The sequence below is a fragment of the Silurus aristotelis genome (genome assembly GCF_946808225.1).
Source record: "Silurus aristotelis genome assembly, chromosome: 14".
NCBI lineage: Eukaryota > Metazoa > Chordata > Actinopteri > Siluriformes > Siluridae > Silurus > Silurus aristotelis.
Genome location: NC_139587.1, coordinates 27,730,185 through 27,752,703, shown reverse-complemented (window position 1 = coordinate 27,752,703; position 22,519 = coordinate 27,730,185). Strand labels below are relative to the sequence as shown.

The 22,519-nt window shown below is 39.7% G+C and overlaps 1 protein-coding gene across 1 annotated transcript; it reads right to left on the bottom strand.

Moving 5' to 3' along the window:
- Positions 1-11,135: 11,135 nt before the first annotated feature.
- Positions 11,136-16,599, bottom strand: LOC310737071 (olfactomedin-4-like). Its single transcript, XM_083561241.1, has 5 exons — positions 16,489-16,599; positions 15,224-15,382; positions 14,813-15,019; positions 13,234-13,366; positions 11,136-12,146 (listed from the first exon to the last, which is right to left on the bottom strand). Exons 1-5 carry the CDS (start codon positions 16,519-16,521, stop codon positions 11,341-11,343), a joined length of 1,338 nt encoding a protein of 445 aa, XP_083417367.1. The 5' UTR covers positions 16,522-16,599; the 3' UTR covers positions 11,136-11,340.
- Between the last annotated feature and the right edge of the window lie 5,920 nt (positions 16,600-22,519).

Sequence of the window (22,519 nt, the reverse complement as noted above, 5' to 3'; positions counted from 1 at the left end):
TGTGTGTGTGTGTGTGTGTGTGTAAAACTGGCTTAAAATGAAATGAAATTGACTTTTTAGGAAACTTTGAAGTCTGAACGTTTGTGGACTTTGATTTGAATAAGAACTAGAGATGCATTAATGATGTAGGTTTCAGACAAAGTGCGACTTTTTTGAAACTCATCGATTTATAGTGGTTGGTTATGATTTAATGATTGGTCTGATCTTGTGACTTGATTGACTTGAAGATCAAATAAATAGCGAGTAACATATCTTAAAGAGTTAAAATTTGGTGGTGGTGGAAAACTCTTAAGGCCTGTGTGGAGAGACGGTAAAGAGGTAAAGAAACTGCCTGATCAATAAAATTAACCAAGCATGGAATGTGGAAGTGTGTGTGTGTGTGTGTGTGTGTGTGTGTGTGTGTGTGTGTGTGTGTGTGTTAAATGACTCCATTATTGGAATCTTTTACAGTGTTCTTATACATCACATTTACATAGACGAGAAAGAAAACACTTAAGCATGATTGGATTGATGGACAAATGAAAAGGTAGAGAGATGGATGCATTGGATTAGGTGATAGAAAAATTAATAGATGGAAGGAAGTTTCTTAGAAGAGATGGATGGATCGTTTGTGGGTGGATGGATGGATAGATGATGGAAGAGTGAATAGAGAATTGGTTGAATGGGTAGATGAAAAAAAGAACGAGTCCTTAAAACAAACGGGATGGATAGAGAAATCCTCTGAACATTTAGGTAGATGAGAAAGAAAACATTAAAGCATGTTCGGATGGATGGATTGGATTGGATTAGGCGATGGAGTATTGAATTGATAGATAAAGAAATAATAAAATGATGTATGATGGATGGATAGATGTATGATGGATGGTTATATATAGTTATAGTTGGCTTGTTTCCATGTTTTTTTGTGTGCAGATGTTACTTGTTTAATTGCCCCCCTCCACCCACCCCCCAGCCAGCAGGGGTACACCTGGCTTTGATTAAATATCAGTGGAGGGGAAGGAGTGGATATCCTGTGTGAAAACATAAGGAGATTATGGAGCTTAATAAACCCTGCGCTGTCATTCACATAACCCTCCACTCAGCAGATCACATGACCACATTGGAATCTTTTCTCTCTGGAAGGCTGTATTATTATTATTAATATTATTATTATTATTATTATTATTATATTATATTATTATTATTATCAGATACTATAGGCATGTTACAGCATCGTGTCATTTACAGTAACTTACACTTCTGCTGGGATTATTCACTCACATGAGTAATTATTACATACAGGTTTTTTTTTTTTTACAACATTAAACCCGAGAGCATTTTTATCTCTCACTGTATCCGTGTGATGATGTAATGTGTGATTAATGATGTGGTGTGATGAAGCTGATTTACTTTCACCTGCCATTTAGGAATCTGTTTTCTATTACAGCAGGTCTACAAGTGCTTTATTTACTTAACTTAGTACTTGTTTGAACTGATGTTGTAGCAGATGGATGATGCATGGATGATGGATAGATATAGTGAAGCATAAATTGATAGATGAATTAATGGATAGGCTGATGGGTAAATAAATAAATAAATAAATAAATAAATAAATAAATTAATAAATTAATAAATTAATAAATAAATAAATAAATAAATTAATTAATTAATTAATTAATTAATTAAGAGAAAATTGACCAGATATATGCAGAAATTAATAGGTATAGAGATGGATGGGTGGATGGATGGATGGATTGATGGATGGATGGATGGATGGATGGATGGGTGAATGAATAGAGAAGGTTCTGAACAGAAAGGCTAGTGGACGGATAATTGGAAAGGCTAAATAGATGGACAGATAGAAAAGTCTGGACATGCTGATGAATATATTCATGGATGGATGGATGGATGGATGGATGGATTGTTAATAGAAGAATTTAAAAGTCCAGACAGCATATTCATGGATGAATATTTATAGAATGATGATGGATGGATGGATTGTGAAGTCTTTAAAACAGACACACCGATGCACTGAAGGATACATGTAAGAAACAAAGGATAAAGAGAACTATAGATGTATGTATGGATGGGTGGATGGATAGATGAACAGTTTATCTAGAGCACAAACCCTCATCTGATCACTTCATCATGCACATATTCACATGGTCCTCGTGTTCTTTGGGTAAAGCCACTGCAGCTACATGGTGAAGCGCAGCAGACGAGCGGAGCACCGAGCAACAAAACCATTTAACGGCAGCACTACATTATGATCTGTTGTTTTTAACAGTGCTCTTAAAGGATCCATTTCAGTAGTACTTACGTGAAAACAAAAGGAAAAAAGAAATCCAGGATGTGGCATGTGTGAGGTTAAGTGCTTAAGTGCTTCACCTATTAAAGGTTTGCAGGCTTCGGGATGAAGTGCAGCACACCGGAGCAACTTTCACATCCTGTGCGCTGTGGGGTAATAAAACAGACCGGATTTCTACAGAATCTCTATTTTATTTTATACAAGTAGTGTAGCACACAACAAGCTTCCGGATTTCCTCTAGAGCAAAATTCATCCTCTTGCTAACTTACGTCATACTTTCAAGATGCTGACTGATTCTATAGATACCTTTATTTGAGTTTATTATATAAAGGATTGTGTTACTAAGATGTTTTGTCCTGGGAGTATTAACCAACTCTGTCCCTTGTCTCAAAGTGTTGATTCCTGCACATACATCATATGTAGAATCGTATTTGGACACCAGGCATATGTTGGTCTTCCCCAAACTGTAGGAGGCACACAATTGGGCAGGTCTTTGGATCCATAGGAATGAATTATTTTCCTTCACTTGAACTAGGAGACCCAAACTTGTTCCAGTATGATGTTCCAGCTCCATGAAGATCTGCTTACCATGCTTTACAGCTCTGATCTCTATCAGTGTGTCCATGATAACATGAAAAAAATTTTATCCATGATGGACATGAAGAATCTTTTTCATTTTCAGACGTGTATGTGTGTGTGTCTGTGTATGTCCCACCCTTAACCCTCAACATGGTGTGTTCCAGATTACTAAAAGAGCGAGGGATTATTTATATCTCGGAGCTTGTCATTATGTTTTGGCATTGAAGCCTGAGCTCCACCCGTCACTATTTCCAGTAAAAGAGCGTGGAGAGACACAAGCCCCGCCCCTCACTCACACACTCTAATGTCTCATTATCCTGTCTCTCTCTCTATCTGTCTCCACATTTATGTCTTTTCCTCTGTCTTTCTTTCAACATCTGTCTCTCTCCCATGGCATATCCGAGTGCAAGGCTGTGTGAGAGTTTGACTCGTCAGCGCGGTGTGTGGGGCGAGTGTACAGGACTGTGTGTTAGCGGTTTGAGATGTGGTGGGGCATGAGAATATAGTCGCCGTCTCTTATAAACAGTGGGATTGTTTTTTTTTTATTCATTTTGATGAGGTGACCAAACTGATACAAAAAGGAGTTGAATAATAAATGTATACTGGTTTTTCCCCTCAGTTCTCCTGCAAAAAAAGTCATGCTGTCCAATGTCCCTCCTTTTATTAGCGATGAGGTAATAGTTAAAGAGCTGTCTCGGTACAGGCGACTCATCTCCCCCATTAAGAAATTCCCCCTCGGCTCTAAGACCCCACACCAAGGTTAATCACTTTTTAAGTTCAGGATGAAGAAGTTTGATTATAACAAATCCATTTCCACTGATGCTTTAAATGTGGTCAGATACGGCATCTTGTCTGCACCTCACCTGAAAGACCTGTGTTTCCAAGCGACTGGGGCAGGACTTAGCTAAGTCTGCTAGAGCCGTTCCCCCTGTGGATACAGCTCGGCCCGCTGCTGCACCAGGGCCTAGTGACATCCCGACCCCTGCTTGGCTAAGCCGGACCGAGAGAAGCCGAATAGAGCAAACGTAAGAAACATCACGAAACTGAAAAAAGTCACAGTGGACTCTGGAGACAGGAGACACCAGTCACTACACCAGTGCAATGGGAATGGGTGAGACATGGAGATTGAAGATGAGCCTTATTTTAAAGTTCTAACGAAAAGGAAGAAACAAGGAAGGGGACAAGGAAAAAACAGGCCAGAAAAGAGTTGAAGGTAGATGAAGTTGAATCGGACAGTAAAGATTGTATGTCAGATACAGGAGTCCCAGGAGGAAGCGCTAAATTAAAACATGATGTATCAAAAAATGTATCAATTGAAGAGTTCTTCCCAGAGCGTAAACATTTTGTTCATGATGTCAAGCTTGTTAGAAGAGTAGGTTCCTTTACTGATCAAGAAATATTCAGGCTAAAGTAACTAATAGGTCAATGGGAAGAACTCTGATGAAGATTGAATAAGTATGTGGTGGGTTTTATTTTGAAGTGTTTTTTACCATTTGTTTGTGTCATTCAAATATAATTTTAATGAACGGAATCCAGGTTGCGAGGTTGAACATAAATGGAGGAAGGGAACACGTAAAGATAGCGACGCTTTATGAGCTTATTAAGCAAAACCATGTTTATGTTGTTATGCTACAGGAAAGCACACAGTGATATCAGTAACGCTGCTGACTGGGTAAAGAGTGGGATGTGTTGGCAATTTTAATTCAAATCAATTTATTTTTATTAGTATTGTGCTTTTAACAATGAACATTGTCTCAAAGCAGCTTTACACAGATAATGTGCTGATAAAAATGTATTAGATGTTCTTTATAAGTGTAAGTTTGTCCCTGATAAACGAGCCGGTGGCGAAAAAATGAACCAGAAGGTAACAGACATGAGGGATCTCTGGGATAAGAGACGACCCACCACACTACCGTCAACAAACCTGAGTGAATGTGTGAGAGTGAGGAGACGACGGCATACAAATATTCTAGTTCACCAAAAACTCAATATCCATGATCCCTCCAGATCTGCTCCTTTACCTAAAAGAAATCTACTGATAAAAGATTCGACTAAATAAATGTGTTTAGCCTCGACTTGAACACTGAGACTGTGTCTGAGTCCCGAACACTGATTAGAAGTGTTTAAGCCACAACATGTTGCTAATTTTAATTGTACAGAAGATAACTTGGACAGGAATCATGTAGAATTTAATGTAGCTTCCCAAAAGCACCTATGGGACCTGGTAGGGGCCAACGATCTCTGTGACATATGGAGAAAAATAAATAAGAAACAGAGACAGTACACATGGGCCCATTCCAGGCACTCCCTGGCGAGATTAGATCAATTTTATGATTTAAAGGATCAACTAACATTTTTTTTTTCTTAAAGTGTTTCATTTGTTCAGTAGGCATCATTAAAAAGAATATAAAACCTAAGAGCACATACTGGCATTTTAACACTGCACTTTTAGTAGATGCTAATTTCCGAGTCTTTTAACTCCCTACAGCAGTTGTGGGATTCAACCAAAGCACAAATCAAAGTTATTTGTCAACAGTTCACTCTCATTATCACAAGAGACATTGCGAGATCTCTGAAAGCTCTAGAGGTAGAGACAGTGGAACTCCAGCATTTGAAGGCCACCGTAAATCGAGGGCATATTGAAGCCCTCATAAGTAAAAAGGTCAAAATGAATGACCTATTGGACACTATAGCACAGGTGGCGCTGGTCCGCTCATGTTTTAAAATCATCACTGAGATGGATACGTCCTGTAAGTTCTTCTTCAGTTTAGAACAAAAGAATGGACAGAAAATATTTATACATGCTGTGCATACAATACAGCTTCTTAGTACAGTCATCTTCTATTCAAGGCTGTATAGCAGTGAGAGGAGAGCTTCCTCACAGAGCTGCCTAAACTCCCAGAGTCAGTGGCCAGAGAGTTGTACAGAAAGCTCACACTGACTGAGCTTCAAGAAGCTCTCCAGGGCATGGAGAACGGGCGGGCGGCAGGCATAGATGGTCTCCCTGTGAAATCTTTCAACGCTTTCTGGGCAGTAATAGCGCAGGATGTGCTGGAGGTCCTATAGGACAGTGTGATGGGAGGTCATCTGTTGTCAAGCTGCAGGAGAGCCGTCCTGACCCTGCTGCGAAAAAAGGGAGACATCAGCCCACCTAAAAAACTGATGCCTGGTGTCACTGTGCACTGACTGCAAGCTGCTGTCAAAAGCATTAGCCTCGAGACTGACGAAGGTAATGGAGCAGATCATTCACCATGACCAGACATACTCTGTGCCTGGCAGGTCGATATTTGATAACGTGTACCTAATTTTTGATATTTTTGTTGTCTCCAGGCTATTGGGCTTAAAGACTAATCTGATTTTCCTAGACCAGGAAAAGGCTTTTGACCGGGTTGAGCATGAATACTTGTGGAAGGTGCTGGAAAACCTTGGATTCAACACTGGTTTCATAGTGATGATCAAGGAGCTGTACAGTGAAATTGAGAGTGTACTTAAGGTTAATGGTGGTTTATGTGTCCCTTTTAGAGAGATGTTAGACAAGGCTGTTCACTGTCAGTAATGCTGTACACCCTAGCTATCTAACCTCCTTTAATCAATCTTAGAAATCGTCCTTCTGGTTTTATACGTGGTTCCGCCGACAAACCTGCTAGGGAACATCCAAGCCCGCTTATAGACTTCTTCCGGGATGGTCTGCACTGGATTCCGCAGGGTGTCCTCCATCTGCCCAAGGAGGAAGGGGGGCAGGGTCTGGTTCAGCTCGCCAGCAGAACTGCAGCCTTTCACAAGGGGAGGACCTGGCAGCACGTATGGGACTCCAGTCCCTGCATGTCACTAACCAGCTCCTGCAGTGTTGGAGGTCCACACTAACAATAGAGGACCGTGTTTATCTGAAGGACTATGAAATCAGTGAGACCGGTCCTGCAGAGGAGGAACCCTTTCCTCAGCTGGACATTGCTCCCAACCTCGACAGGTGTGGTGGCCCCCTCCTGGAGTGTAGGGGTGAAGAGAAGATGAACTTCGGGACAGTGACGGGGAAGCTGCTCTACAGGGACTGTGTTGAAGTTTTAAATAAGAATAAACTAAATGGAAGGGTAGACACATAGTGGAGACATGTTCTTGGTTTAACGATCATATTAAACCAGAGTGGAGACACTCTACAAACCACCATTAACCAAAAAAGCTGCTGACCTCCAGTGGAGGATTTTACACTGCATCAGCTCTGTGAACTCTTTTTTTTATTTGTATTTTAAACCCTCATGTTTTACAGGACTGTCCGTTCTGCAGCAGGTTACAGTCACTGTTTAAGCTTTTAAAACGTTTTTTTTTTTTTAAAGTTCTTTTTATGTGATTTTTCAGGAGAAAGAGGTTTATGTGCCAACTGATTCATTTTATTTTGGCGAAGGAGAATATGCCTGAGTAGAACGAACAAAGTGGCTTCTAATATAAATCAAGGAATATTAATAAGAGTGTGGGGGAGCTGGAGATGTTTGAGGTTGTGTGGTGTTGTGATGAAGCTCTGTGTTTTGTAAAAGAAAAAAAAAATGGCACTTTACACCAGAACTGAACTGAATCCCCCCCCCCCCCCAAACTAATATTGACAGATCTTTTTTGTTGATTTAACATTTTATTAATTTATTTATCTATTTATTATTAATGAGTCAACCTGATACCATATGGCATATAACATGACTTTTGTAAAAGTTGAGGACTGTAAAAGTCAATATTCTCTCTCTCTCTCTCTCTCTCTCTCTCTCTCTCTCTCTCTCTCTCTCTCTCTCTCTCTCTTTCTCTCTCTCCTCCTCTCTCTCTCTCTCTCTCTCTCTCTCTCTCTCTCTCTCTCTCTCTCTCTCTCTTTCTCTCTGTCCTCCTCTCTCTCTCTCTCTCTCTCTCTCTCTCTCTCTCTCTCTCTCTCTCTCTCTCTCTCTCTCTCTTGCTCTCTTTCCCAGTCCTCTTATTGTTTTCCTGATTGGTTTGTCATTCAAGATTTTTCTCAATTCTCTCTCTCCTGGCGTTACTTTATCTTTCTCGCTGTCTTTCTCTCTTTTCTGCCTTTACTTTCTCTAATCTGTCTTTCACAATGTCTGTCTCTGCCCCATGAGTGTCCCTATATTCTTTTGTCTGTCTTTCCTTTTCATCTTTCTTTTCATTTCTCTAATTTTCCTCCCAGTCTCTTCTCTTCCTGTCGTTCTCCACACTCCTCTCTTTCTCTCAGTCTGTCTGTATAATTTTTTCTGACAGTTTTTTCTCCCCCATGTTTTATACACTCCCCTGTCTCTTTCTCTTGCCTTTCATTTCTCGATCTTTTCCTTCTTCTATCTCTTTGTCAATCTCTCAACCTTTCTCTTGTCGTTCTTCTGCCTGTCTCTCTCTCCTCTCCTACTCTTTTGCTGTTTTCTCCTAGTCCTCCACTATCCCATCTTCCACACCCTCTCTTTTACCGCTGCCCCCTGTACTTATACAAATGGGTTCCACATGGTGAGCGCACACACACACACACACACACACACACACACACACACACACACACACACACACACACACACACATTTTTTTATCCTATGATGTGTGTGGGTGTGTGTGTTCATAGAGTATTAAATACTTGATGTATTCACACAAATTTTTTTCAAAACTCTTTTACACTCCTTTTTTAAACCTCACAGTTCCTCCAAATGCCTCGTTCCTGACTAAATCAATGTACCGTGATCATCTGCTGTTTACCTGGGAAGCAATACGAGATCGTCATATTCCTGTCATCAGAAACACACACACACACACACACACACACACACACACACACACACACACACACACACACACACACACACACACACACACACTTAGCCATTTTTCTTTCTTCTCCTAAGCACCATGTACATAAACAGGAAGTGTACAGTGTTAAGGATGAGGATGAAAAACATAATGGCTTGTTCTTCATGATAAAGACCAGCACTCACGCCACTAATGCTGTGGAGCATTAACACACAAACCAGAGAGGATATACAGAGTAAACCCCCACCTTCCCATCTTTCTCTCCCTCTTTCTCTCTTTATTTTCCTTTCTTTCTTTTTGCCTGCCTCTCACTTTGGATATTGATAGAAAATGAAATAGCTGTAATTGTCTCTATTAGCTAATGGAATCGAGACTAATTGCTTTCTTCTCTTTCAGTTTTGTCTACACTCTCTCTCTCTCTCTCACTTCTCTCTCTCTCTCTCTCTCTCTCTCTCTCTCTCTCTCTCTCTCTCTCTCTCTCTCTCTCTCTCTGTAATAGCAGTTACTTACTGCCTTCTGCTTCTTACCTTTATGAAGAAACGTAACCAAATGTCTTATGTAATTGTAACTGAAACATGGTTTGGATTGTTGTTTGTTTCAAAAGTATTCTAGAATTAAAATTATTTATTTTTCTGCAATTCTTCTGTTTATGAAAACATATTCGCTCGACTGTAAATCACTTTTGGTAATTCAATTCAATTTAATTCAATTTAGTTGTATTTGTGTAGCGCTTGTCTTTATTCTCAGTTTAAATATTTGATATTTATTTTGTTTTATTGTGAATAGAAGTTGGATTTATGAGATTTGCAAATCATTGCATTCTAGTGGGTCTTTAATTTATTTATTAATTGACTTATTTATTTAACATTTTTCACAGTGTACCATTTTTTGGTTGGGGTTGCAAGTTTATCCATATTCAGCGATCAAATGGCGACTGTGGCACTGATTGCACAAGGTGGTTGTGTTCTGCCCCCTGCTGTCTGGATGAGGGTGTGCATGGCCGCAGGAAGTGGGGGTGCTGGGGGTGCTGCACCCCCTATTGGCGAGAGCGAGATTTTTAAAAAATGTAGGCCTATTAAAAATATTTTGCACAATTTATAAATTCCTTATGAATATTTTAGGAAATGATTTTGACACACGTAGGCTATTAAGTGTATTTTGGATTTTAATTTGATTATTTTGATTATTTTAATTATATTGATTTTTCAAGTTCATTTGAGAAGCGCGTTTCACACGCGCGGGTGATTTTAGTTTGGCTTTCTCTGGCAGCGCGCAAACATAGCCTAAATGCCTTGCCCTTGTGGAAGATAAAATTAGCTCTTCGTACCTTTTACAACAACATGAAGATATCAGGAAAAGAGATCGGTGGTCTCTTTCCTGCTCGTGTTCCACATCCCTCTCAAAGCGCAGAGCGGGAGGCTATAACGCGTCTTTGTGTGGAAATATAAAACTGTTTTTTTTTATTTATTTTTTTTTTTTTAATGGATTCAACTTTATTATATTATGTAAGTTACCAGTAGCCTTCCCATGGGCTCTCCACCTGCAGGAGGGACCGTAAGGGACGGTGCTGTGAGGATTGGGCAGCAGTCGAAGGCGGGGGTCTGCTTAGACTGCTGCCCCCGCGACCCGAATTACGGATAAGCGGGAGAGAATGAATGAATGAATGAATGAACGTTACCAGTATTTACTGATATTTATTTCAATGCTTTACAGGCTTTAGTGTGTTGTTTCTTTGCTTTTTTTTTTTTTTTTTTATTATTTCAAAACAACCCCCCAACCACCGCAACACCGCCGGTATTTGGTCCACTACCACCGCGGTGGTAAAAAAAAAAAAGTGCCATCGTCACAGCCCTATGTTATTTTTTTAAATGTATTCTAAATAGGCCCATAGGCTCATAGGTTTTTTTTGTCAAAAAAAATAAAAAATAAATTCACAGCACCCCCTTTTCAAAATTACTTCCAGCGGCCCTGAGGGTGTGTTACATTCTCCTCTCAGAACACTGCAGCAGATATACTGTATTTCCATGTCGTTCATGTAAATCCACATAACCCCACCAATCTGTGTTCAGCAATTTAACTTGCACTAAAGTGCCCCAGTCAGTCTTTATTTACACTTCCTTATTTTCTTTAGTTCCTCTTTCAGACCTTTTATCTCATCAACTTCTCATATTCATTCTTTAAAATGTGTCTGTCATTTGCGATTACCACATCTGTCACAAGCGCTCTACAGGGGCTTATAGGGCACATGCGTGCTCATTTGGTTGTGTTTTATTGCGTTATGTGTTATTGTGGTTGTATTAGACTTTCGACACATCATACAAATGTGCAATATGCTTTTTTACCCAACTGGACAATCAGTGCACTAATATTTCACTTTCTTTTTATACTTGGGCAGTAATGCTGATTCTGATGGTGGAACAGTTTTGGGTCTTCTGGTTCAAATTTTCAAGGGAAATGTCAGGTGTCCCAATACATTTGAGATATAGAGTATTTCACCACAATAGCAGAGATTAATTATTTATTGTTTCTTTAACAAGCCTATAATAACACACGTTACAGTTCTATTACAATTCGATACACTAAGAAAGCGTAATTTTCAGTTTGCAAGATTTGCATCTTGTTTTTAAGGGTGTAAATGCGTAAGAAAATACTTTTCCACTCTGTAAGAAGTAAGACAGAAAGAAAGAAAGTGAAGAGACATGATGTTTTCAGAAGTAAGCTTGGTAGGCGAGCATGTAGCCACCGTTGTACATGTAGAGCTTCGTGTCTGTGGGGTTGAAGTGAAGGTTGGCGACGCCCGCTGCTACTTTCTCCATAGGGATCGAGAGCATGTTGTCCTCGGCCCCTGTGGTCACGTCGAAGGCGTAGAACACTTCTTCTTTGTAGGTGTTTATGAAGCGAGTTGCGTAAAGCACCCCACACACCATGAAGGCGTTGGTCACCGAGCGCTTGAACAGACGTGTCTTCCAGGTGTGTGTTACGTTAAAGTTATCGAAGTCCACTCGACTCACCACTATGTTCCCGTGGTTTGCTTCCGTGGCGTAAATTACCCACAAGCCCTTGTCGTCAGCCGAGAGGCTGATATCGGTCCAATCCAAGCAGCTGTAGTAGCAGTAGGGAAATTTGTTGTTGACTCCGGCATCAGGAAGCGCGAGACGTCGGACTTTCTTTGTTTTGACATCAAAGGCACAGAGTTCAGGCTGGTAATAACACTGATAATACACGACACCGTTGTAAACGATAGTGCCTGGACCCTGAATGGCGTTAGCGTGAGTGTATGAGTTAGCCACCACTTCATCTTTGTAGTTAGTTCCAGCCATGAAGCCTTCATAAGACTGGTAGAAGCGCACAGTGATGCCCATCATGTGGCTGTTAGCTAGTGGCTGAATCCAGTAACTCTCTTCAAGGCCAGTGTCGTGACCCCACGCTCCAGTGATGTAAGACGAACTGAATGGATTCATTTTAGTGACCACTGGAGCACTGATATTTATCATTATGCGCTGAGAACAAGAACCTGTAACACAGAACATAATAAGCAATACATTAAATGTATGTGATGCTGGCAAATATTTCTATGCTCGTGCCTGACATAAAATAAATGATAAAAAGAAAAACATATGGTTTTAGGTTAAGTGGACACCTGACAATAAGATTGGTATGTGGTTTTTGAACATTTCATATTTAGACCTAATTTGGATGATGGTCTGCTAGATTTTGAAGTGTGTTTGTGAAGATTTGTGCTCATTCAGCCGCAAGGGTGTTACTAAAGGTGCGGTGAGGAGAAATTCATTCATGTTCAATAAGGTTAAGGTCAGAGCTCTATAGCAGGAGATCTTCCACTCCAAACACATGTAAAGCAGATCTTCATGTAGCTGTTTTTGTGCACAAGGGCATTGTAATGCAGGAACAGATTTGGGTTTTCTAATTTAATTGAAAGGAAAATATAATTTTACTGCACCCAAAGACGTGGGCTAACCGCACTGGTTCCGAACAATTGCCGACGCCCCAGAGTCAAAAACTCCTAGTTCCAAAATTTTCCCTTTTCCTGCACCAACCCATATTTTGCGTACACTATTTGGCTAAAAACACTGAAACACCAGACCCATATGTGTTTTTCCACAAATTGATAGCCCACGTCTTTGGGTGCAGTAAAATGATATTTTCCTTTCACTTGATATTCTTGATATTCTCTGGTGTGCAATTCGATCAAACACCATATAGGGACTTCTTTTTTAAGGCTAAATTTCTTTCTTACATTTTTCTAAATTGTCATACGATATGTTGGGACATTGTATTTTTTGTGTTTTAAAGCCCAGTTGCCTTTTTATTGCCATCGCAAGATACTGAAACAGATGGTGTCCATGCACCCATTGCCACAAGTGCCACAAGTTTATTATGGTAGTGTAACTTTTGCTAAATTTTGTTAAGTAATTAAGAGAAGCACAAAAGCACAGTCTCCTTTAACCCTAGTCTGACATGCAAGTACCATCAGGTCATGTCCAACATGGCAATACTACAAAAAAAACCCTGAGCTTCTTTGAATGATGTATCTACTACCTAAACCTCTACACTGTTACATTGATTTAAACCCTTTTACTTACTTCTGAATTCCTGTGGTATGGTCTTGCAAGCCTGGACACGGTTATGAAGTGAGCGCAGCTTTTCCCTCGTTGTTTCCAGGTTAAAGACCTTCTTCGTGTACATCTGATCCACTTCCTTCTTTAAGTTCTTTAACTGAGGCAAGAGGAAATGACAGAGATTAACATTGGCTGTTTTTGAATTGGATTTTGAAAAAACAGTTTCCATTCAAAAAGTAAAAGACATTTATTCTGTACTTCCACAAAGTCTCGGCAAAATTGCTGTACATATTCAACCAACTTAGACCAGAGTTTTATAAACACATTTTTCTAAAAAAATATGGAGAAAGTAATTCTTTCTATTTTATACATGCTGTTTACAATATCCATCCAATCTTCTATTGTGCGTAGTTCAAGAAGCAACTAGCACTTTGCAAGCACTTTTTTACTTGCGGATTTCTACTGCTTCATGAGTCTCTTTCCAAAACAGTTTTATCACTGGCAATTTCCTGAGTATATGCCAATGATTAGCTTCCCAAAACCCACACTGTCTCCAACATTTATTGTCACTTCATAATATGAGCTTTCTGTTTCGGTGTCATAAAAAATCTAATAAGGCACTTCCATGGGAATTCACGCTATATGTGAAAGTTAGTACATTTCCTTGTAAGTGTACATTCATCAAGCCACTCCACATGCGATATCCGAAAATGATCCTCTTTTTCCTATTTTTCTTTAATATAGTGCATAGAGTGGGATTTCTTTGTGCTAAGGCCTTTGTAAAAATTTAGATCATCTAAGAAAGCACCCAAAAATGTCCTTCCTACTGGGTTGTCAAGATCTGTTTTATTTTTAATGTTTTGTTCAAAATGATAACATATTTGAAGGTATTTATAAAAGTTAGATTTCTCAAGGCGGTAATCCTTCTTCAAACTTTCAAAGTCTTTTAGGTGTCCTTTTACTGAAAAAGAGAAAAAAGTTGTGATTCCTTTTGAGACCAAGGATTTAAATGTTTTGAATTTTGAATTTATGGACGTATGCACACCACTGAAATATCTGTAGATTATAGCTCGGTCCATTCTCTCATCATTTTCCATTTTTTAAATTGAGCTTAAATCCATGGATTTTGCACCTTATTTATAAATTGTCTCAAGTATTTGTGTACTAATACAGCTAAAATTGAGGGGTCATTTATTGTTTTTACTGTTCAAACACAATTTGCTTTATTATACTGAGTTAGACGTTGTAATTACAGGCCGCTGAGTGCAGGCGCAGTGCTGAACGGACAGCACCAGTTCAGTACCATTGTTTTGGAAGCGAAAAAGCACAAGGTGGGTGGAACAGCAAAACGAGACACGGTTGGCGACTGATCATGAGCACGGCTGCCACTTGCCATTATTGAGAAGCCCAGCACGTATAAAAGGAGGTTGTGCATCCAGGAGAGGGGTCTTGCCTTTACTTCACTAATGTGTAGGAAAATATGTCACTTTAGAAGCATCCTACTGTCAAGTCAGACTCTATATATACTCTATCTATATACTATATAGGCTTGTTTAACTCTGTGTGTGTGTGTGTGTGTGTGTGTGTGTGTGTGTGTGTTTACCTCTGTGCGTATCCGCTGCGACTCCCTTGTACTTGTTTGTACATTACTTATGCTGTCATGCAGCTGCTGGATCTCCTGGCTGAGCTGCTTCACGTGTAGAGCGTTGTACAGACCCTGAGCGTTTAGGTACTGGAACCTATCCATCTTCTTCATCACCATTATCAACTTGGATTCCATCTCTGGCACTATTTTAGCACTTGTCTCAGTCTGTCATGCAGGATTCACATTTTTTAGGATTTCAATCCAACAATGACACAACACTCTGTGTTTGTGTGTGTGTGTGTGTGTGTGTGTGTGTGTGTGTGTGTGTGTGTGTGTGTGTGAGTGTATGTGTGGGCGAGAGAGAGAGAGAGAGAGAGAGAGAGAGAGAGAGAGAGAGAGAGAGAGAGAGAGAGAGAGAGAGAGAGAGACCTGTGCATGGAGATGTTGCAGTGAGTCTTGGCACTTCTGCAGCAGTTCTGTCACAACATCAAACTTGGCAGTAGGAAAAGCCCAGAGTGTGCTGTTCACCTTACACACACATGCATCATTTTTTTCCTGGCCATTAACAGTATAAGCCTGGCCACACCCCTAACACGAACACACACACACACACACACACACACACACACACACACACACACACACACACACACACACACACACACACACAAAATACATCATACATGAATGAGAACATACACACAACATAAATTCAAAATGTTTCACTATATTTGTGTGTGATTTATTTATTGCCCTATAAGTTTGTCCATTCATTATAAATATAAATCTCTACATTACAATAAAAGGTCTGAAAAGTCTTTTTTTTTTCAAAAAATATCCCGTTTTTAGCTTGAAAGATACAGCATTAAAAACAAAGCAGTTCCAACTATACTGTATGTCCATGTAGTACATAAAACATTACACACACACACATATGGCGTATATATATTATGTATATACCGTTACTGTATGCTGCGATAAACAGCAACTCCAATCTGTCGAAACTCCTCAAGAAACTCCATGCCTCGATTAAGCTAGAAGCTAGAAGCTAGAAGCTAACTCAGTGTTCTGTTCTACATTGTTAATAGTTTTCATACTTAAGCTGTGACAGGAACATTTTTAAGAGCTCAACACAACAGCAGAAGCCACTTTAGTTTTTGATTGTGAATATATTATTCAGCTTGTTTTGTTCTTTATTTCAGAAATCCTTGTGATATATTCAGTTTGTGCAGGTCTGACTTCAATAAAATAGAATTTGTCAGTTTTGTGTTTGTAGAACATAACGCATAAAAGGGCATTAAAAGGAACATTAAAGAACGTTTTTAAAAAAAGTAACTAAAAAGTTACTTTTAACAGTAACGCATTACTTTTTGGTGTAATTAATCAACTAAGTAACTGAGTTACTGAATAAAGTAGCAAGTAACTGTAAATAGTTACTATTTCTTAGTAACTAGCACAACAATGCATATATATATATATACACAACGGAAGAACATCATAGGTGATTGTTTGCTTTAATTGATTGATTGATTATTTGATTGATTATCTAGTTGTCAGAAATATCAGATCAGTTCCAAAGCTGTCTGAAATTTAATAACATTATATTATAATTAAACATAACTTATTTATATAAACTAACAAAGCACACTTTATAAAAGTCTCTGGAATGTTTGGTTTTACGTGTCGGTACTTACAGCGGCGGTGAGAATCAGGATGAGCAGGATCATGATCAAATTCTGAGAGTCTCAACTTTCTCAAATTTTCCTGGAGCGTTTATACTGTAGCCCCACACACATTCACACACACACACACACACACACACACACACACACACACACACACACACACACACACACACACACAGACACACACACACACACATATTGAAATAATTTTTAATGAAATGAGGATGTATAAATATTTTTTTACGGAAGTTCAGTCTTAAGCAATCATTATCAGATAAAACTTTTGCAACATAATTCTTATTTTAAAAAAAAAACGCTGTTACAAAACACCTAACCATTAAAAACTGTTACTAAAAAGTCATTTAAACATGCAGAAATAATACACAGTTACTGTGAAACGTTTTTAAAACACAGTATCTTATGGTTGGAATTAAAGTAAAAGGTAAATAAAACAGAATGCCATGATTTAAAAAATCTCACATTTTATTCCTGATATAGAAATATAACTGCATAAACTGAGGAAATGTAAAATTTTAAGGACAATATAAGGTAATTTAAAATTTGATAGCTATGACATGTCTACAACGGGCAACAAAAGTCTAGAAACGTAGGTGTTAATAAAAAGAAATTGATGTACGAACATTGCTGGTACTGCTGGAACGCCACCGCCTGTTTCTTACTCCTGATGGAGTATGTGGGGCGTCCAGCAGCACGGCCCTATCCCTGTCGGACATTTCCGAGAGAGTGAGCCAGAAGTGAGTATTTGTCGAGACGAGGGTGGCTATGGACCGGCCAATGGCTCTAGTGGTGTCTTTAGTGGCTCTGGGCCGCCGTCCAGCGGAGTTCATGAACTGGCCGCCCGGGGCACCTCCCACATCCAGTTAATGCAGCAGCTCAGCCTGATACACCTGCAGGACCGCCATGGTGTGCAGGGACGCAGTGGCTTGACCTGCTGAGGCATACAGTATGCCTTACCCACGATGTATTATGCAGGGTGTCGTAGGTAATGTCGGGGTCTTGAGGGAGTAGGCAATCCCGGGAGAGAGATAGCTCGCAAGCGTCTCTTCAATCCGCGGCATCGCTCCATACTCATGTACTATCCGTCTAATGATGTGTGAATACAGCGTCGAAAAGGGGCTGAAGGGGCTTCGCCCATGACTATGACACTTTAGTGTGCAGGTCTGGAAAGAACAGGAGACCCTGATATGGAGGTTGTGACATTGGTGCCAGAAACAGTCGTCCAACTTACTGAACGGAGGGGCTTTCTGCCCATGAGATAGCCAAGTTATTGCTTATTATTAATATTATTGTTTACCAATAGGAGTGAGAATTTGAGCAGAATTGAAATGAGAGCAGAATGTGCGCAGATCATGCACAGATTATGCAGATAATCTGAGCTGAATGTACGCACCTTCTAATGTACGCCTAGGTTGCAAAGGCCAAAACGAAAACCAATATGGTGGCAATATATTAACATGTGCTTGAATGTTTTTTATGTACATGATGTGCGTTAATTATTGAGAATTTACATGCACGTGTTTTTGGAGTTTATATTACACTACAGCGTTGCCGCAAATTTGTTTGATGGAGCGATCGGCATGCTATAAAAATGTACATACATGTTTGCTAACAACAAAAGGCATATGTGCACCAACTAACAGCAGAGATTTACCAGTATACAATACAAACCACCGTCGATTCTCAAAACAAACCTTTATTATATTCTCCAACATTGCAAACACAAAGATCGCTCAAAAATCACAAAAAACATGGTGTAGTTCGTTTTTACAAAAAGCTAACCAATGTCAAAATTACATTTGTGAGCCATTTCACTCTGACACAGATCTGAAAAGTATCCTACACACGGTTACTATGGTTTCTTTACAAAGTCTAAAATGCTTTGTTGCTTTTTGCCTTTAACAGTCTGCTTGAAAACAAATGCTTCAATATTATTTATGCTGTCTAAAACTGTTTCATCTCCTACAAAAGAGCCATACCGTAAAATTTTCTGTAGCATTTCTACCACCTCACCAGCTGAGGGAATTGGTTTCAAATCTTCATCCGCATCTTCTTCATCTTCTTTGTCATTGCCGCATGCAGATGTGCTTGTCTGTGCTGACTGCACCTGACTGCGCCTGCCCTGTGCCTGAAACTCATCATCGAAAATATCCTGAATGATGCAATGCATCCAGCAGTTTGAGATTGTTTCCTTCTTCACGTCATTCCAGGCTGATCTCAGGAAGTTCATTGCATCTAGAAGGGAAGGGGTGTACTGTGCCTTCTTTTCATCATGGAGCAGGTATTGGTGCATCAACATTTTCCTGTCGTACACCTTAATACTTAGATAAGATGCCAACTAATATAAGACGCACCCTGGGTGAGGGGTAAGTAAAACTTTGTGTAAGACGCGTCTTATATACGCGAAAATACGATAGTGAGATGGTGAAGTGGCATCAATAACTAACATTTTCAAAAGCCGGTGATTGGTCATGGGGATCGAGATAACCAACGTTTAGTGTAAAAATTCTTAAAATTGCACTTTCAGAGATGCATAGAAAACTCGCTCTGGTCACCGTGTACAGACCCCCAGGACCCTACGCTGATTTTCTTCATGAGTTTGCTTGTTTTCTCTCAGACCTCCTGATCAGCTTTGATAAAGTGCTGCTTGTAGGAGATTTTAATATTCATGTAGATGATGAAAACGATGCCCTAGGATTATCATTTGTCGATTTACTAAACTCTTTTGGAGTTAAACAAAACGTCACCAGACCAACCCACCGTTTTAACCACACACTAGACTTAATAATATCCCACGGAGCAGACGTCACTGATATAAATATTTTACCTCAGAATGATGACATCACAGACCATTATCTCCTACTGTACACACTACCGGTAGAGCAGATTAACCGTGTTTCACCACGGTATCGACTTGGTAGGACTATTATTCCAACCACTAAGGACAGATTCATAAATAACCTGCCTGATTTATCTCAGTTTCACATTAAACCCATAAATGCTGATCATCTTGATGAGATGGCGAACAACATAGACCTTATCCTCACTAGCACTTTAGACACTGTTGCCCCCATCCGGTTAAAAAAGGTTCGAGAACAAGCAACTGCACCTTGGTATAATAGTCATACGCATGCCCTAAAGAGAACAACACGTAATCTGGAGAGAAAATGGAGGAAAACTAAATTGGAGGTATTTAGAATTGCGTATAAAGACAGTATGCTTAGCTACAGACAGGCGCTAAAAGCTGCTAGAGCTAAACACCTGAGCAAACTCATAGAAAATAACAAAAACAATCCCAGGTTCCTTTTCAGTACAGTCGCTAAATTAACAACAAATCAGGGATCTGAAAAATGTGTTCCATCACAGTTTAGTAGTGAAGACTTTATGAATTTCTTCACTGAAAAAATAGATAACATTCGAAAAACAATTGTGGCAGTTCAACCTCTGACAGCATCTCCTGACACAATCGTACTTACAACCCCACAACTACACTGTTTTACATGTATAGGACAGGAAGAGCTGTATGATGCTATTATGAAAGCTAAATCAACAACATGTCAGTTAGATCCAATTCCCACTAAACTACTGAAGGAAGTGTTATATACAGCTGGTGAGCCTCTTCTCAATATTATTAACTCCTCACTATCGTTAGGTCATGTCCCTAAATCCCTCAAGTTAGCAGTTATTAAGCCCCTCATTAAAAAACCTAATCTGGATCCAAACACGCTATCGAATTACAGACCAATTTCAAATCTCCCATTTATGTCTAAGATTTTAGAAAAGATTGTCGCTGCCCAGTTATGTAACCACTTGCAGGAGAACAATATCTTTGAAGAGTTTCAGTCAGGTTTTAGGCCCCATCATAGCACAGAAACTGCTCTAGTTAAAATCACTAACGACCTGTTTTTAGCTTCAGACCAAGGCTACATCTCCCTATTAGTTTTACTAGATCTTAGTGCTGCGTTCGACACTATAGATCATGATCTTCTCCTCGATCGCTTACAGAATTACATCGGTATTCAGGGACAGGCATTAAGCTGGTTTAAATCCTACCTGTCCAATCGTTACCATTTCGTAGATTTAAATGGAGAGCTATCCAGGATAATGCTAGTAAATTATGGCGTGCCACAAGGGTCAGTTCTGGGACCCCTGCTTTTTACAATATACATGCTTCCATTAGGAAATATTATTAGAAGGCATGGAATTAGCTTCCATTGTTATGCTGATGATACCCAGCTATATATTTCATCCAAACCAGGCGATACAGCTCAATTAGCTCGCATAACTGAGTGTGTTGAAGAAATAAGAGATTGGATGACCCATAACTTTCTGCTATTAAATCCTGATAAAACGGAGATTTTGCTCATCGGCCCAAAAAATAGTACACAGAAGCTCCAGCATCTCAGCCTGCATTTAGATGGTTGTTCTGTAACTACTAGTTCAACGGTAAAAGACCTGGGAGTTATTTTAGACAGCAACTTATCTTTTAAAAATCACATCAATCAAGTTACAAAAACAGCCTTCTTTCACCTTAGAAATATTTCTAAGCTAAGAAATATGTTATCTATATCTGATGCAGAGAAGCTCGTCCATGCGTTTATGACCTCTAGAATAGACTACTGTAATGCATTACTAGGTGGATGTCCTGCATCATTAATAAACAAGCTTCAGTTAGTTCAGAATGCCGCAGCAAGAGTTCTTACTAGGTCAAGAAAATACGATCATATAACCCCAATCTTATCGTCCCTACATTGGCTTCCTATTAAGTTTCGAATAGACTACAAACTACTGCTACTCACTTATAAAGCACTAAATGGTTTGGCTCCCATGTATCTATCCAGTCTCTTAACACGCTACAATCCGTCACGCTCCCTGAGATCTCAAAACTCTGGGCTTCTAGTAGTTCCTAGAATAGCAAAGTCCACTAAAGGCGGTAGAGCATTTTCACATTTAGCTCCTAAACTCTGGAATAGTCTTCCTGACAGTGTTCGGGGTTCAGATACACTCTCCCAGTTTAAGTGTAGATTAAAAACATATCTTTTTAGCAAAGCCTACACATAACACACATCACGCACATCACATCACAACCTTGTGCTCCAGAACATCTGATCACATGCACATTATCAACTTGTGCTGTTAATATCATGAACAGCAGCTACGCTAATTCCTCTCCACTGCTTCTCTTTCTCTCCCCATCCCGAGGCTTCCTGAGGTTTGGCCAGCTCCAGTCACGTCCCACCTCGTGAAGATTATGGACCTATGGATGATCATGGAGAAGTAGATGCCGAGTGTTTAAAGGCCCTGGCATGGAGAAGCTGATGCTGGATCTATGATGATCACAAATTGTTCTGTATTGTTGAAAGATTTATGACCAAACTTTTGATGTCACCCATATGAGGATGGGTTCCCCTTTGAGTCTGGTTCCTCTCAAGGTTTCTTCCTCATATCATCTAAGGGAGTTTTTCCTTGCCACTGTCGCCACGGCTGCTCATCAGGGACAAACGCACACCATTCACCTTCACTGTTGTTTTCTGTAAAGCTGCTTTGAGACAATGTCTGTTGTGAAAAGCGCTATACAAATAAACTTGACTTGACTTGACTTGACTAGTGTTAAATTTGGCCCTCTTTTGTGCTTGAGATATTAGGGTTCGGGGACATAAAAGAATCGACATAACCGATGAGAAAATGCTAGAACAAAGAGAGGATTTGGCGGTTCCACTTCAAAAACGTCGACTTAATAGGGTTGGAGAGTTAACCGAGGTCGAGATAAGTGGGTTCCACTGTATATATATATATAAATAGCTTAATAAGATTGCAACAGTTATGCAAACCCAAATTTGTCGCACATCATCCAGTACTTACTCACTTCCCCCCCAGATATCAGCAAAAAGCAGAACTTCCTGTGCCTCACTTGCCTAATATTTTCCCTTACACTATGCTGGTCAGCAAAATTTGAACTTTCTGTTAGCACACCTTGATTTTGTAAGAGCGGGCGGGATTTTTCTATAAGACTCATTGAGCC